This window comes from Epinephelus fuscoguttatus, linkage group LG4 (assembly GCF_011397635.1).
Source record: "Epinephelus fuscoguttatus linkage group LG4, E.fuscoguttatus.final_Chr_v1".
In the NCBI taxonomy this organism is placed as follows: domain Eukaryota; kingdom Metazoa; phylum Chordata; class Actinopteri; order Perciformes; family Serranidae; genus Epinephelus; species Epinephelus fuscoguttatus.
Window position 1 is genome coordinate 10,783,469 of NC_064755.1, and position 12,949 is coordinate 10,796,417.

A 12,949-nucleotide genomic window follows, 5' to 3' on the forward strand; every position below is an offset into this window, starting at 1 on the left:
CACAATGGCCGACCCTCAGGATGAAAGAAAGGTTGATCAATCCACCGTGCAATGAATGAGGAGATACTCCCTAAACATCCCAGTGCAAGACGCTACCTGGGGTCCTAAAAGCCTCGCCAGACGCAAAGGCTACCTGAGGCTTTTCTTGCCCAGCCAGACACAAAGGCCAGCCCTCAGGGTTGAAAAGGGTGAATCCAATGGCCCCAGGGCAAGACGCTACCTTGGTTGTCACCAGCCCTGCCAGACGCTAAGGCTGCCATGGGAATCACTGGTCCTGCCATGATGTTTCATGCAGGATATTCAGCCTGTCCATGGTAGACTCAATCCCAGTCACCCTTCACTCCCCTCTCCCTCTTCGCAGCAGTCTCCTCCCCATCACTGTCTTCCCTGGTCCTCTTTGTGTCCATCTACCCTGCAATCAGAGGCTCAACATCTTCCAAGAGGTTAGCACCAGGGTAAGCAACAGGTGCTCATCATGCTGCAGGAGCAGTATGACAAACACCTCGAGGGGGAGGTGGAAGAGCAGGTTCAGGAGTAGCAGGAGCAGCAGGAAAATCAGCGAAAGGATCATCGAAATGATGCAGATCAGCAGGAGGATAAGCAGGAGGGAAAGCAGGAAGAAATGCAGGAGGGATAGCAGGGGGGAAAGCAGCTGGGAAAGCATAAGGGAAAGCAGGAGGAAATGCAGGGGGGAACACAGGAGGGAACACAGCAGGAAATGCAGGAGGGAAAGCAGGAGGGAATGCAGGAGGGAAAGCAGGAGGGAGGAAAGCAGGGGGGAATGCAGGAGGGAGGAAAGCAGGGGGGAAAGCAGGAGGGAAAGCGTAAGGAGCATAGGGATAAGCGTAAGGGACAGGGTGCGGCACAGGATATGGAGCAGGGTAGAAGGCAGGAAAGGGGAGAGCAGGACCCTCCACCCCAGGGTGAGGTGGTGGGGACCGACGTTCTCCCAACCCTACCTGAGGCCCAGCCTCTTCAATCCCATCCATGTCCTCCACCCCGACAGGCAGGACTGGGTCATCGGGGGAGCTCACACTGCCACCTAAAGAAGAAATATAAATATAAATATAAATAAAGTCACATTCTCCACTTCGTGAAACAGAACAGATTGTTGAATCTCAACAAATAAGCTGCTGTTGTTACAAATACTCTTTGAACTATCTGTGTGCAGACTATCCAAGAAAATGTTACCCACAACTCTACATAATAATAACCATGCTCACATTCCAGGTTTTGCCTCTGACAACACATCTTGTTTCTTATAAGCACAATAAAAGTCAGACTATAGAAGTCAGAATAATCAGATACAGTTGTATCATGAGAGAAGAGATGATCTGACACTGTGGAAACTGTGTGTTTCTAAGAGGATGTCACTGCCTCAAAGATAAGCTGTGTTAACACTGAGATGGAGCCAGAGCGCACAGACCTGCGCGCGCAATTACGCACAATAAAACGTTGGCACTTTAAATGAATTATGCACAAAAAAAAGGGCGTCTCCAGAAAATAATTGCATCAAAATCTGTGTTTTCCCGGCACACTAAATGTTTCTATTCAGTTAACGTCACTCTTCTTATTTATGAGTTGCAAATCCCACGGCGCGGAGGAGACGGTGGCACTTTGGACGCAGGACGCGCACAGTTACTGCATGAAAAACCACCCTCATCTCTTCCCTTCATAAGAAAATACCACATGAACGAGCGAAGCAGATTGCCATCTATTCAGAAAATACTAACATGTCAGGTACAAGCTGTGAGTGCAGACTGAACAGCTTTGGTTGTAGGTCCAACAACTGTCACACACTTCAGTTCACTTCATCTCTTTTATCCAGACTCAGAGCAATATATTCATCTGTTTGTGCTTTTTGTGGAATTTCGGAAAATTAGTTCACTAATGTGACAAATGTAACTTAAAAGGACCCGACATCATGTCCGGAGACATTTTAAGCAGCATCCTCAGCTATCCACACAGAGAAACAGGCCGCGGTTTGTTTACACCTGCGCGTGATGACGTCCTGACCTTTGCTCCTAAACGTTCCATCGTCTCCATGGCGCATGAGATAAAAATATTTTTTGGCATCATTCAAAAAAAAAAAAAAAAAAGGTAAAGTCGCCATCTTTATCGCAAAAATTTCGACGGACGAGTTTGGAAAATGCAACACCCTAAAAAAAAAAAAAAAAGTGTTTTCTAATCACTACACCATCGTGAACACCTTCCACACCTGTCCTGACACATTCAGCGCATGCTCAACATATAATCATTATTTTACACCGAGAGAAAGTCGAGTTTCACTGTTTCCAGCAGGTCGACTAACATAACTGACTGTCTTTACATTCAACAATTAACCATTTAGCTGAAATTCTCTTTTTACGAACATAAATAACAGGTCTAAATTGACATGATATTAATAAAAGATGTCTTACCGGCAAAGGAAGTCATCCACCGCCAGGCTCTGGTCAGCAGGGGCTCCACCGCGGGGGGTCCGGACGCCATGTTGTCAGCAGGTTTGATGGAGTTGAAGTTGACCTCGTTAGGTTTTTCTTCAGCTCAGTGATCCAAGTGTTTGTTCTCTAAGGGTTGTTTACAACTTTCCAGCAGAAGGTTTTGCAGTTCAACTCGTGGTAAGTCCAAGTGCAAAAGGGAAGTCTGAAAGGTCTGCAGCCTTTACATACCCTCAGTAGAGCCGTTCTGTTGCCATGACTTTTACTGACGCACGTGCGTGTGTGTGCGTGAGCGACTGAGAGATCATATACAGTACATGGACGGTGTATGGAGGCTGTTGGGCCCCCTGAAAAGCACCAGGTACCCTGTATGGCTTCGCTTGGAGTATGCACACCTTTGTAAAATGGCACACGCTAAAACGAACAGCAACATTTCCTCACATTTACTGTAGCTCCAAACTTTTAAATAAAAGTGGTGTGACTTTTTTAAGTCACTTTGTTTACCAGCTTTACAGCAACATTTGTGTATTTTGTCACATTGACCTTTCTTGTAAAATGACATATTAAATAGCCTACTATAATTAGATATGAATCTAAATGTTAAACTTCAATCTAAATGTCCTTGGTGGTTTGCCAGTGCTTCATCAAGCTTTTACTTTGGTACTTCTGCTCATCTTCAGAGTGAATTTTCATATTAGCTCAATAATTAGTGTTACCCAGCAAGTTTAGATATAAAATTTAATATTTAGGTTCAATGTTTAACGTTTAGATTTAACATTTAGATTTAATATCTTTTTATATCTACTATTTTTTTAATCTAATTTTTTTTTTACACATTTTTTGTTTTGTTTTAAATTTCTTCTTTATAACTACTATTTTATTTACTACTTTATTACTCAAAAGAATTTGTTTTGTTTGTTTTAATTCCATTTTTTTCTCTTTTTTATTACTATTAGTTTTTTGACTATTTTTTTACTTTAAAAACTAATTTAAACTAAACTCTTTTTTTTATTACTAGTATTTATTTTATTTTATTAAAAGGATTAATGTAATTCCCCTTATCTCCAACATACTCTTCACCATAGGCAAAATGTGTTTTTCCAGCGTTAACCTTGATACTTTTCTTTATTACACGTTCCCTTTTGTATGTCTTATGTTAGAGACAAGAGGAAGAGTGGATTTCTACTGTCAAGCCATTAGACAAGGATAACAGGTGTGTCAGTTGGGGCTTGGTTGGTGATGAAAGCTGCCTCTATATATGGCAGTTGTCACCAGAACAGCAAAATTCAAATGCAATAGCCAGGTTTCAGCCTGCAGAGGGCAGTCACTATGCATATTTTTAACACAATATGAAGAATTCAAAAACCCAGATGTTAAGATTTGGACCTGAATTGATCAACTGCACTACTAGATGCCCATACACATTGCTTTTGAACAGAAAAAAGTGGTTTGGGGGTTTAGTTACTCTTTAAGCACAAAAGAGACCATATATTCTCTACATCAGATGCATTTCAGTTCATCAGTGTCTGCTGGTGAGTCTATGCCCAACGTCGGAAGGCCTAAAAGGTGACACAAGAAGAAGTACTATATGAGATTTTGATTAATAATCACCATCAATTTTAAATTATAATTGTTGAATCAGTTAATCCATGTTTTAAACTGTTAAGCATCCTTTTTTATGTTCATTTTGTCTATTTTCATGTAAAGCTCACAGTACTTATACTGCCCTTATTGTAAAGCATTTTGTGATGCATTTCTTGTGTGAAAGGTGCTATATAAATAAAGTTTTTAGTATGATTATCTTCCACATGCCTCTGACTCTATTAGACGCATTCTGTGCTGTCATGCTGCTCCGTCATCACTTTGCAGTAAACCCCATTTAGCACAGTGTGCTATACTTTATCACTGATGATGACAAATTTCTTCATCATCACTGCTCTCTGCATCATAATAAAGTGTGTAAGAAGGAATAGGCCCGATCTACTATTAAAGCTTCCAAACTACCTTCCCTCTCTTGTCTCATATGACACAGTCCAGTAACTACTTCACCGTATCTATCCCATATGCTAAGCACGAACCCTGGCAGAACTCAGGTACAACACACACTTTAAATGTTCTTTATTGTGGTGATACAAAGTATAAAGCCTGTAAAAATGTATAAAATGCCTTTGCTTTGACATGATCTTTATGTCTAACGAGTAATAGTTACAAAGGTAGTATCCATTGCCAGCAAAGGATCGCTATACTGAACAATAGTAGAATTTAAGCTACTCATCAGTAAGTTTCCTTCACTGATGGTCTGATGTTTTTTGCATAGATTTTTTGAAGTGATAACACAAGTTTTGAAAGGATGAGGACTGTAGATTATCTTCATTCTTCAATGAGTGGGTCATTTATGCGTGTCTCCACTTTGTATATTGTCTGGTAGCCGTCGTCCCAGGTGTACAGCTGTTTGTCTCTGGGGTGGTAGTAGATGCTGCTGTGGCTGGTGTAGCGCTTTGGGAAGAATATTACAGGACTCTCACCACTGCAGATGGATGGCACAGGAAAGGGAAAATGTAGAATGAAATTAAGACATTGCTTCAGTTATGAAACTATGATGATGTGAATGCAGTCTTCAGTCTACTTGTTTCTGTTTTCCAGTGGATGGTTTCATGTAAGAGTGCATGTTTATGTGAATATCTAGGCTATATTGTATTTTGTTGGTCTGACCTGTGGATGGTGTCATGGATGTCGTAGAGACACTGAATGGTGGAGCGACCTCCGTAGCGTGTGTTGTAGACCACATAGAGAGTTCCACATATTAGGAAGGCTCCCTCAGCATCGCGGCTTCTACATTGTGTATCCCAGGTATACTCTACTGCCAAACTTACTGCGGTAAGGAAGCAAAAAAAAGTGCTGATTACAGAGCAGGCTATGGTACTCATCTATCCATCCATCCATCCATCCATCCATCCATTTTCTAACCGCTTATCCTCTTGAGGGTTGCGGGGGGGCTGGAGCCTATCCCAGCTGACATTGGGCGAGAGGTGGGGGTACACCCTGGACAGGTCGCCAGACTATCACAGGGCTGACACATAGAGACAGACAACTATTCACACTCACATTCAAACCTCGGGACAATTTAGAGTCACCAATTGACCTATCCCCCACCTGCATGTCTTTGGACTGTGGGAGGAAGCCAGAGTGCCTGGAGAAAACCCATGCTGACACGGGGAGAACATGCAAACCAGGAATCGAACCAGGAACCCTCTTGCTGTGACAGAGCTAACCACCACACCATCGTGCCGCCCTATGGTACTCATATATCTATTTATATACATCAGGGTAGTACTCTCTACCTTTGTCCAGTTTGGTGATGACCAGGTTTCCTGCATACTCAGGGTCTGCATGGATGACCCAGAGGCCGAGTTCATCTACAGCCAGGTCCAGGTAGGTGTTAGGGTTCAGACTGTAGACTGGTAGACGACCTGCTCCAGGTAGCAGTGTACTGTCCACCACTGTGCCATTCAACACATCTACCTTTACATGATGGAAACAGATGGCAGTTGACAAATTCAGAAATGCACAGCTAGACGGCACAAACAAGACTAATGGCGTGTCTCAAATCTAATACTTCCCTTAGTACACTTCTATGTAGTGCACTATGTGCACTATGTACTCATTGGCGCAGTGCCCAAATTTTGACAGGTTAGTGTTGTCTCAAACCAAACACGGCCATTGTGCACTCACTGGAAATGACGACCGTAAATTAGCTAGTTAGCAAATTAACATTAGCATTCGCGTTATCATTCGCGGTACCAAATCATTACAGACTGCTAAATTAACCTAACAAACATACTGCTGGGTTATACCCGACAACAGTATAGTGGTGCTTAGTGCAATAACACATGTATTTTTGTACAATGCAGCAACGTTCACTGTCGCACAGTCCTCGGCTGCCATTTCCAGTTTGAAAAGTGGTCCCTCCCCTTCCGCTACGTACAGACTCTACAGCCATGCTTGTGAATCTGTGAGTCTGTATACACACTGTTGCTTTTAGCTATGCTAATGTCAACATGCTAACATGCACATAATGACAGTGCTAATTGATATTTAACATGTAAGTCAGCATGCTAACATTTACTAAATAGCACCAAACCAAATGGCTGAGGCTGATGGGAATGTTATTAGATTGTAGGGTATAAGTATGCCTTTAGCCTGGCATCACCAGACCAATTTGCAAATTTAAGTTAGTTTGAAACCTCTAAGCTTAGTTAATTTTTGATGTTCAAGAGGTATTATCCTTGGATGTGATGTTAGATCAAATTCTCCTGGATCCTGCAACTATGTTTGTTATCTACAGGAGGTAATTACATTATAATATGATGTAAGTATGTGATGTGACATGACTTAACAAGACATAACATAATGTAATTTAACTTAATGTAAGGCAATGTAGTGCTATGTAAAGTATATGTTATGTTATAGTTACAGTAAGTCAACGCTGACTTTTGGTTTCACATGACACATGAACAGCCGTCTCCTAGGAAAGACAGTATGTTTGTTTGACCCATTAACTCCCCCAACCTTACTCCCAGTGCTCACACTTTATACTATCTGTGGGGGTGTCATATTAACCACCAGCCATTATGTGACATTGAAACAAGGAAATTGTGTGTACACAAAGACAAAGGATCCTACTTCTTTCGATAGCATCCTTGGTGCTGGCATGTAATTTTAACACATTATGTGCCACCATTATGTAATGCGGTTATAAGAGGTCATGGTCATTACACTTATTTTTATGAGACCAGGCTGCCCTGGCACAAGGTGCACAAGCCAAAAATAATGTCTTAATGTTTTTTTTTTTTTGTTTTTTTTTTTGCGTAAAGCACAGGGCCTCCTTAAATTGTCAGTCGTCATATTAAACCACCTCCGTATCAGATAAACAGTTGTGACTGAACCGACCAGGGTCTGCTTGGCTAGATATCTGTTTGTGCAGGAGTGGGACCAGATTTATCTGCCAGAGCAAATAAAACATGAGCTCACAGATTTATCTTGTTCCCTGGCTAGGCATCATCCTCTGGTAACTCTAAGTGTACAAAATTCATAGCAGTCCATCCAATAGATTATCAGATATTTCAGACAATGCTGTTAAAGACACTATTTATAGGCTATGTGGATATGGGTCTTTATTTGCTTTTAGCAGTGCAATTGTTTTTTTCTGAAATGTATTTTCTGAAACACACTTCTCTTCAGTAAACTCTCTGTAGCGATTACATTTGCTGCCAAACGCTTAAAGTATTTTGAGAAAAGTGAGCTCATTTTACTGGAACAAAGTTGTTACTCACTGACCTCAGTTAACAGGAAATAGGGCAACAAGATGAAATAAACCTAAGTTAATCTCCAGCCAAAAGCTGCACTGCAGTTCTACTTCAGCACTGACAAAGTCCCAGATCATTGAATTGCAATCAGCACTCAGTATCTGTTGCCAAGCAATGTGATCCTTTAACATGACCACTAGATAAACAAAATGTTTTATTCACCCCCTTTTATATTTCACAAATCTAGTAGGAACAATGAGCTACCTTGATGAGAAACACATTGATAACTTTACTTCAGTCACACACCTTCAGTATCTGGTTGGGAGTGTCTGCCTTGTGGTAGTAGAGGAATCCATTGTAGACCACATGACCTGTCCCCTGCCAGGAGGAAGGCAGCTGCACCACCCTAACTGGTGGTGTGGTGGTCCTCTCCGCGAAACTGTGCAGAGAAACATACTCCAGCAGGGTGTCGTTACGAATTCCACTGAACAGGTAGACCTGAAAGGTTTACGAAAAATGTAATTAGTAACTCAACTTTGACATCCTATTCTTGCTATAAATAAAATGATAATATTAATATCTGGTATTCATGCAATGTGCAACATTCATATATTTACGTTTCTCCCTTGTTGATCAATGTCACTGAGTGAGTTAGACCAAAAAAGTACAATTAATCTAGATTCATCCACCAGCAGCCCCACACTGAGAGGAAGCTAAGCACAGTCTGCTGCCAAGAAAGAGAGATGTCTCCCCATTGTAATCAGTCCATTATTACTGTAAACATGTAATTCTTTCAAAAGAACAGACCTTCGCTGATCCTTCAGAGGGGTCCTTGAACCAGGAACCATAGGTGTCCCCTGTCTTCTTCACAATCTTGAGAGACTTGATTTGATTCAAGGCTGTGTTGCAGTCTGTGGATGTTGGAAAGAAGACTGTGAATGAACTGAAGCACAATGAATGTTCTGTACAAGACATTTTATTTCTGTTCCTTTTTCCTTTAAACCACTAAACAGATAAATGCTGTAATCTTTGTCCTGCGCCACTCAAGTGTACACACACACACACACACACACACACACACACACACACGGTACCTACCGTGCTCCACTCTGATCGTGGCTTTCTTTTTCAGCTGGTCCAGTTCAGCAGCCTTTAGCTGTTGTTCCAGCAGCGCCTCTTCCATCTCAATGTCTGTCTGGCTGGGAATCTTGTTTTCAAGATATTCCAACTCTCTCTCCACCCGGTCTACACGCACAGCCACACTGTCCACCTGGCTCTTCACCTCTGATCTATGGGGCAAAACAGTTTAATTCTCACAGTTCTCACATACCTTAAGTAACTACTGTAGTTCCTTCATTAAGTCGCACGATGAAGTCGCGTTTCACGACAGGCCTACCTCAGAACACTGAGAGTGGAGAGATAACCCCTGATTTCAGAGGAGAGGTCATAGGTCTTCTGGGTGACACTCACTGTCTTTTGCTCACATAGATTCAGACGCTCCTGATGGCATGAACACAGAGAAAAAGTGTCAGGAATGCAGAATTCAATTAATGACAGATGCCTTTTGACATTCTTCCTCTTACAGCTGTTGAATTCTTGGGAATAAAATGCACCCTTGCTCATTTCAATAGGCTGTTAATGTTAACCTTAAGGGCCCTGATACACCAAGCTGAGGGCCTTCCGTTGGTCAATGTCGAGTTGTCGGTGAGCGTCTGTCACCTTAGTGTGTCCTGCACCATTGGCAAAAGTTGGCCCTTGTTGGCCCTTGTTGGCCCTTGGCCAACTCAGCCTGTTCAATTGACATTGGAAATGGCTGAGCCCGATTGTGAGTGAAATCACTCTGATCAGCAGTTCAGCTCAGCTCAGTTCACAATAAGCAGGATTGAGGAAAGCAAACAAACACCTGAAGTCAAAAGAGCGTGAGATTGAAACATGTTATATAATGTAACATTTTTTTAGCCATTGAGCTCTTTAGTAGAAATGAGTTGGAACTGTTTGTGTCATGGTACACTAGTGCACGGTAAACATCATTTGCTCTTGCATCATTGGGTTGTGTTATTGCTAACTGGCTAATTAGCATCTTGAAGCTGTTCCTTTTTGAATACAGAGTACTGCTGGTTTGGGAAGTTATTTCCTTTCACGCCTGTGTAGAATGTATGTGTCAGTTGGCTGTCGTCTTTGCAGCATGTTCAAGTGCAACTGTCTAGTCGAGACACAGGCAGCGTGAGGTGACAGAACAGTTGGCCTTGTCGCCATGAGTTCTTTGATGTCAGTTTGATGTGTTGGGCCTGAGCTGATATTGCATTGAAATGTTGACATTTGAGCATTTTTCTGTTCTCACATATTATTACTTATGAAAATGTAGCAATACCACAATGTAAAAATACACTGTTGCAAGTAAAAGTACTGAATATGAAATTTTAAAAGTAGTAAAAGTAAAGAGTATGAGCACCAAAATATATTTAAAAGTGACAAAAATAAAAAGCACTCATTTCCCATTTCAAAATCTTACTATATAATGACAAAACTCAGTCTGTGGGTGTGTGTGTCTGTTCCACGTTTTTCTCTTCACTGACTTGGTCAATCCATGTGTAATTTGGCACAGTGGTAGAGGGTCATGGGAGGATGCGAATGAAGCAATATTACAGCAATTGGCCAAAGGGAAATTACAAACTTTGAATGGGCATATCTCATGCCCCGTATGTCGTAGAGACATGAAACTTTGCACAGAGATGCCTCTCCTCATGAAGAACAGGTACAAACACTTAAAATCGATCTGTTCCTAGGAAGTTTGACCGATCTGCATGAAACTGGGTGAACATAATCTAGGGACCAATATCTAAAGTTCCCTCTTGGCAAAAGTTGGAAAACTTACTAAAACTGAGCTTCTATAAGGCAATGAATATTGTGGAGGGCGTGGCTCATCACATAAAGGTGTATAACATCTCAAGGGTTTCACCGATCACCACACAACTTTGTAGGCATATGACCACACATAATCTGAGGGGACCCCTCCATTATTGACCCCATCAAACAAAATGGGGGCGCTAGAGAGGTAATTTTTTTAACTAGGCCTAACCGCCATATTGATTTTTACTAAACTGGACGCCTCAAGGTGACTGGAGAAATTTAACTGTAATTGGCAACTGGGTGGTGCCATAACAACAGAAAAACGCTTAAAAATGGCTAAAATGCGACCGATCGCTGTGGCTCCCCCTGTAGCCGAATGGCTTTGTTTTTTTTTCTTCTAATTTTTGTTGTGACTAAGTCATGGTATGGTATGCTGTTCTCAATGGGTATGAACTAGTAATATGTATTATAAAGTATTACTGAATTTTAATTTGTGACACATTCATCTGTAAATCAAGTTAATGTTTAGCTGGTAAAGGTGGAGCTAATTCTAATTACTTATACTGCTGGGGTAAAAATCTGTCAGTTTTCATATTAGTTGATTTTTATTTTGTATTAATAACATAAAAGCTTTAAAATAAATACAGTCGAGTAAAAAGTACAACATTTACCTCCAAAATGTAATGATGTAGAAGTATCATGCTGCATGAATGGAAATACTCAAGGAAAGTACAAGTACCTCAAAAGTGTACTTACTTACAGTACTTGAGTAAATGTATTTAGTGACATTCTACCACTGGCTACTGCTACACTTTGTCTTAGCATTAAACCCTGCTGGCGTTAATGACACAATATTCACACTAGTACCAGACAGCACTCTGAAATGAAATACATTAAAATCCTTACCATGACATTCAGTACACTGTATCTCTACAGATCTGCATAGCACATTCATTGATATTTTCTAGAGATCTGTTGACTCAGCTGGATGCCCACAACACGAAGACATTATGAAACTGAGAGGATGCCAAAAGTGTGTCAGCCAGATGATCTGACCACAGTGTAAACATAACACATGATATTTTCATTACGTAACTCATTATTCTGCTCATTTTAAGGTGTGATGATTGTAACATAGCAAGAAAAGCTGAAAGTCATGTCAGGTCATGTGTGAGTAGCAGCTGCAAGCCTGAGGTTATAGTGCTCTGATTTCAAAGGTAGCTGATGTTGAATGAAAGTGAAGCAGGCACCTACCTCCATCTGAGACAGTCTCCTCTCCAGGTACTGGATTATAAAGGCATCCTGGGAGGAACCCTGGCTCTGGACTGAACCCACAGTCATATAGAGGGACAGGAGAAGGACAGGAACCCCTCTGCCTAACATCATTAGCACTTCTGTCACCAGGTCAAGACTAAAACTGCTGCTACTGCAACAACTTCACTTTTTCTGCTTCTGCAATGCCTTGCCAATGACAATGAGACTTTTTCCTGTAATTCTGAAACACTCCTGCAGAGAACAACCCTCTGAACAGTCTTCCACACTGAAAGCAAGAAAATGAGATCAATCCATGTGGTTTCAGTTGCAGTTGAAAACAGTCTTGCCGTGTTGAAAGAAATCCTTAATGGTGTTTTAACGGCTGAATATTCTTTTCTCCTCCTGCTGTGCTCAGTAAGCGTTTCACGCTGTTGGAGCTCCAGAACTTTCTGTCTTGTTTCTTTAAACAGTTGTTGCTCTAGTGGAATTGGATCCAAGTGAACCTCACCCACGGTCCCTCCCTTCCCCTCTCTCTCTCCTCCAGTCTCTGTGTCTGTCTCTCTCCCACCCCCTCCTTCTGGAGATTGTATACTTGAGGTATGAAGGAGAAAAACCAAAAGAGAAGGGGGAGAGAGAGACCAGAAACAACCAAGACAGTTCATATCCTATTGGTCAATCCTACAATTTTCTATTGTAATACTCTCCAGATGGTCCACTGACACGTCCTCAGTTCTCCCACAGAGAAGAAACTGTTCAATAAAGTTGTTAACAAGGCTGTAACCAATAACAGCATCAGTACCATATCATCCTGCAAGAAATATACACACAGCTAATCATATTTGAATCTGAAAACTTCATTAAACATGCTAAATCTTCATAAGACTACACAAGTAATTTGTTATCTTGCAAGACACAAAGGGTGTTTCCGCTGGCAGGATTGCAGTTATCATTGTAATACAATATTATATAGACACAAAGCAAATATTACATAGCTTCCTTGTCATTTTTGCTCCTAATTCTATACTATAATGTCAAAGACATGCTATTATCTAATGTCCCCATAACTTCCCAAAGTAATGATTATTTTGTCTGAGGAGACTG

The 12,949-nt window shown here is 41.3% G+C and overlaps 1 protein-coding gene across 1 annotated transcript; it reads right to left on the bottom strand.

Moving 5' to 3' along the window:
• Positions 1–4,550: 4,550 nt before the first annotated feature.
• On the bottom strand, positions 4,551–12,347 carry olfml1 (olfactomedin-like 1). The gene is made up of 8 exons (XM_049574979.1): positions 11,849–12,347; positions 9,141–9,244; positions 8,843–9,033; positions 8,552–8,655; positions 8,051–8,242; positions 5,780–5,960; positions 5,151–5,310; positions 4,551–4,965 (listed from the first exon to the last, which is right to left on the bottom strand). Exons 1-8 carry the CDS (start codon positions 11,978–11,980, stop codon positions 4,809–4,811), a joined length of 1,221 nt encoding a protein of 406 aa, XP_049430936.1. The 5' UTR covers positions 11,981–12,347; the 3' UTR covers positions 4,551–4,808.
• Between the last annotated feature and the right edge of the window lie 602 nt (positions 12,348–12,949).

Bases quoted from the DNA above. Each gene is read 5' to 3' on its own strand.
- olfml1 (XM_049574979.1), bottom strand. From the start codon at position 11,980: ATGATGTTAGGCAGAGGGGTTCCTGTCCTTCTCCTGTCCCTCTATATG. The intron at 8,656-8,842 runs GTAGGTACCGTG...CAACATCCACAG, and splicing joins CACGATCAGAGTGGAGCACG to ACTGCAACACAGCCTTGAAT. The intron at 5,311-5,779 runs GTAGAGAGTACT...TCCTTACCGCAG, and splicing joins CATCACCAAACTGGACAAAG to TAAGTTTGGCAGTAGAGTAT.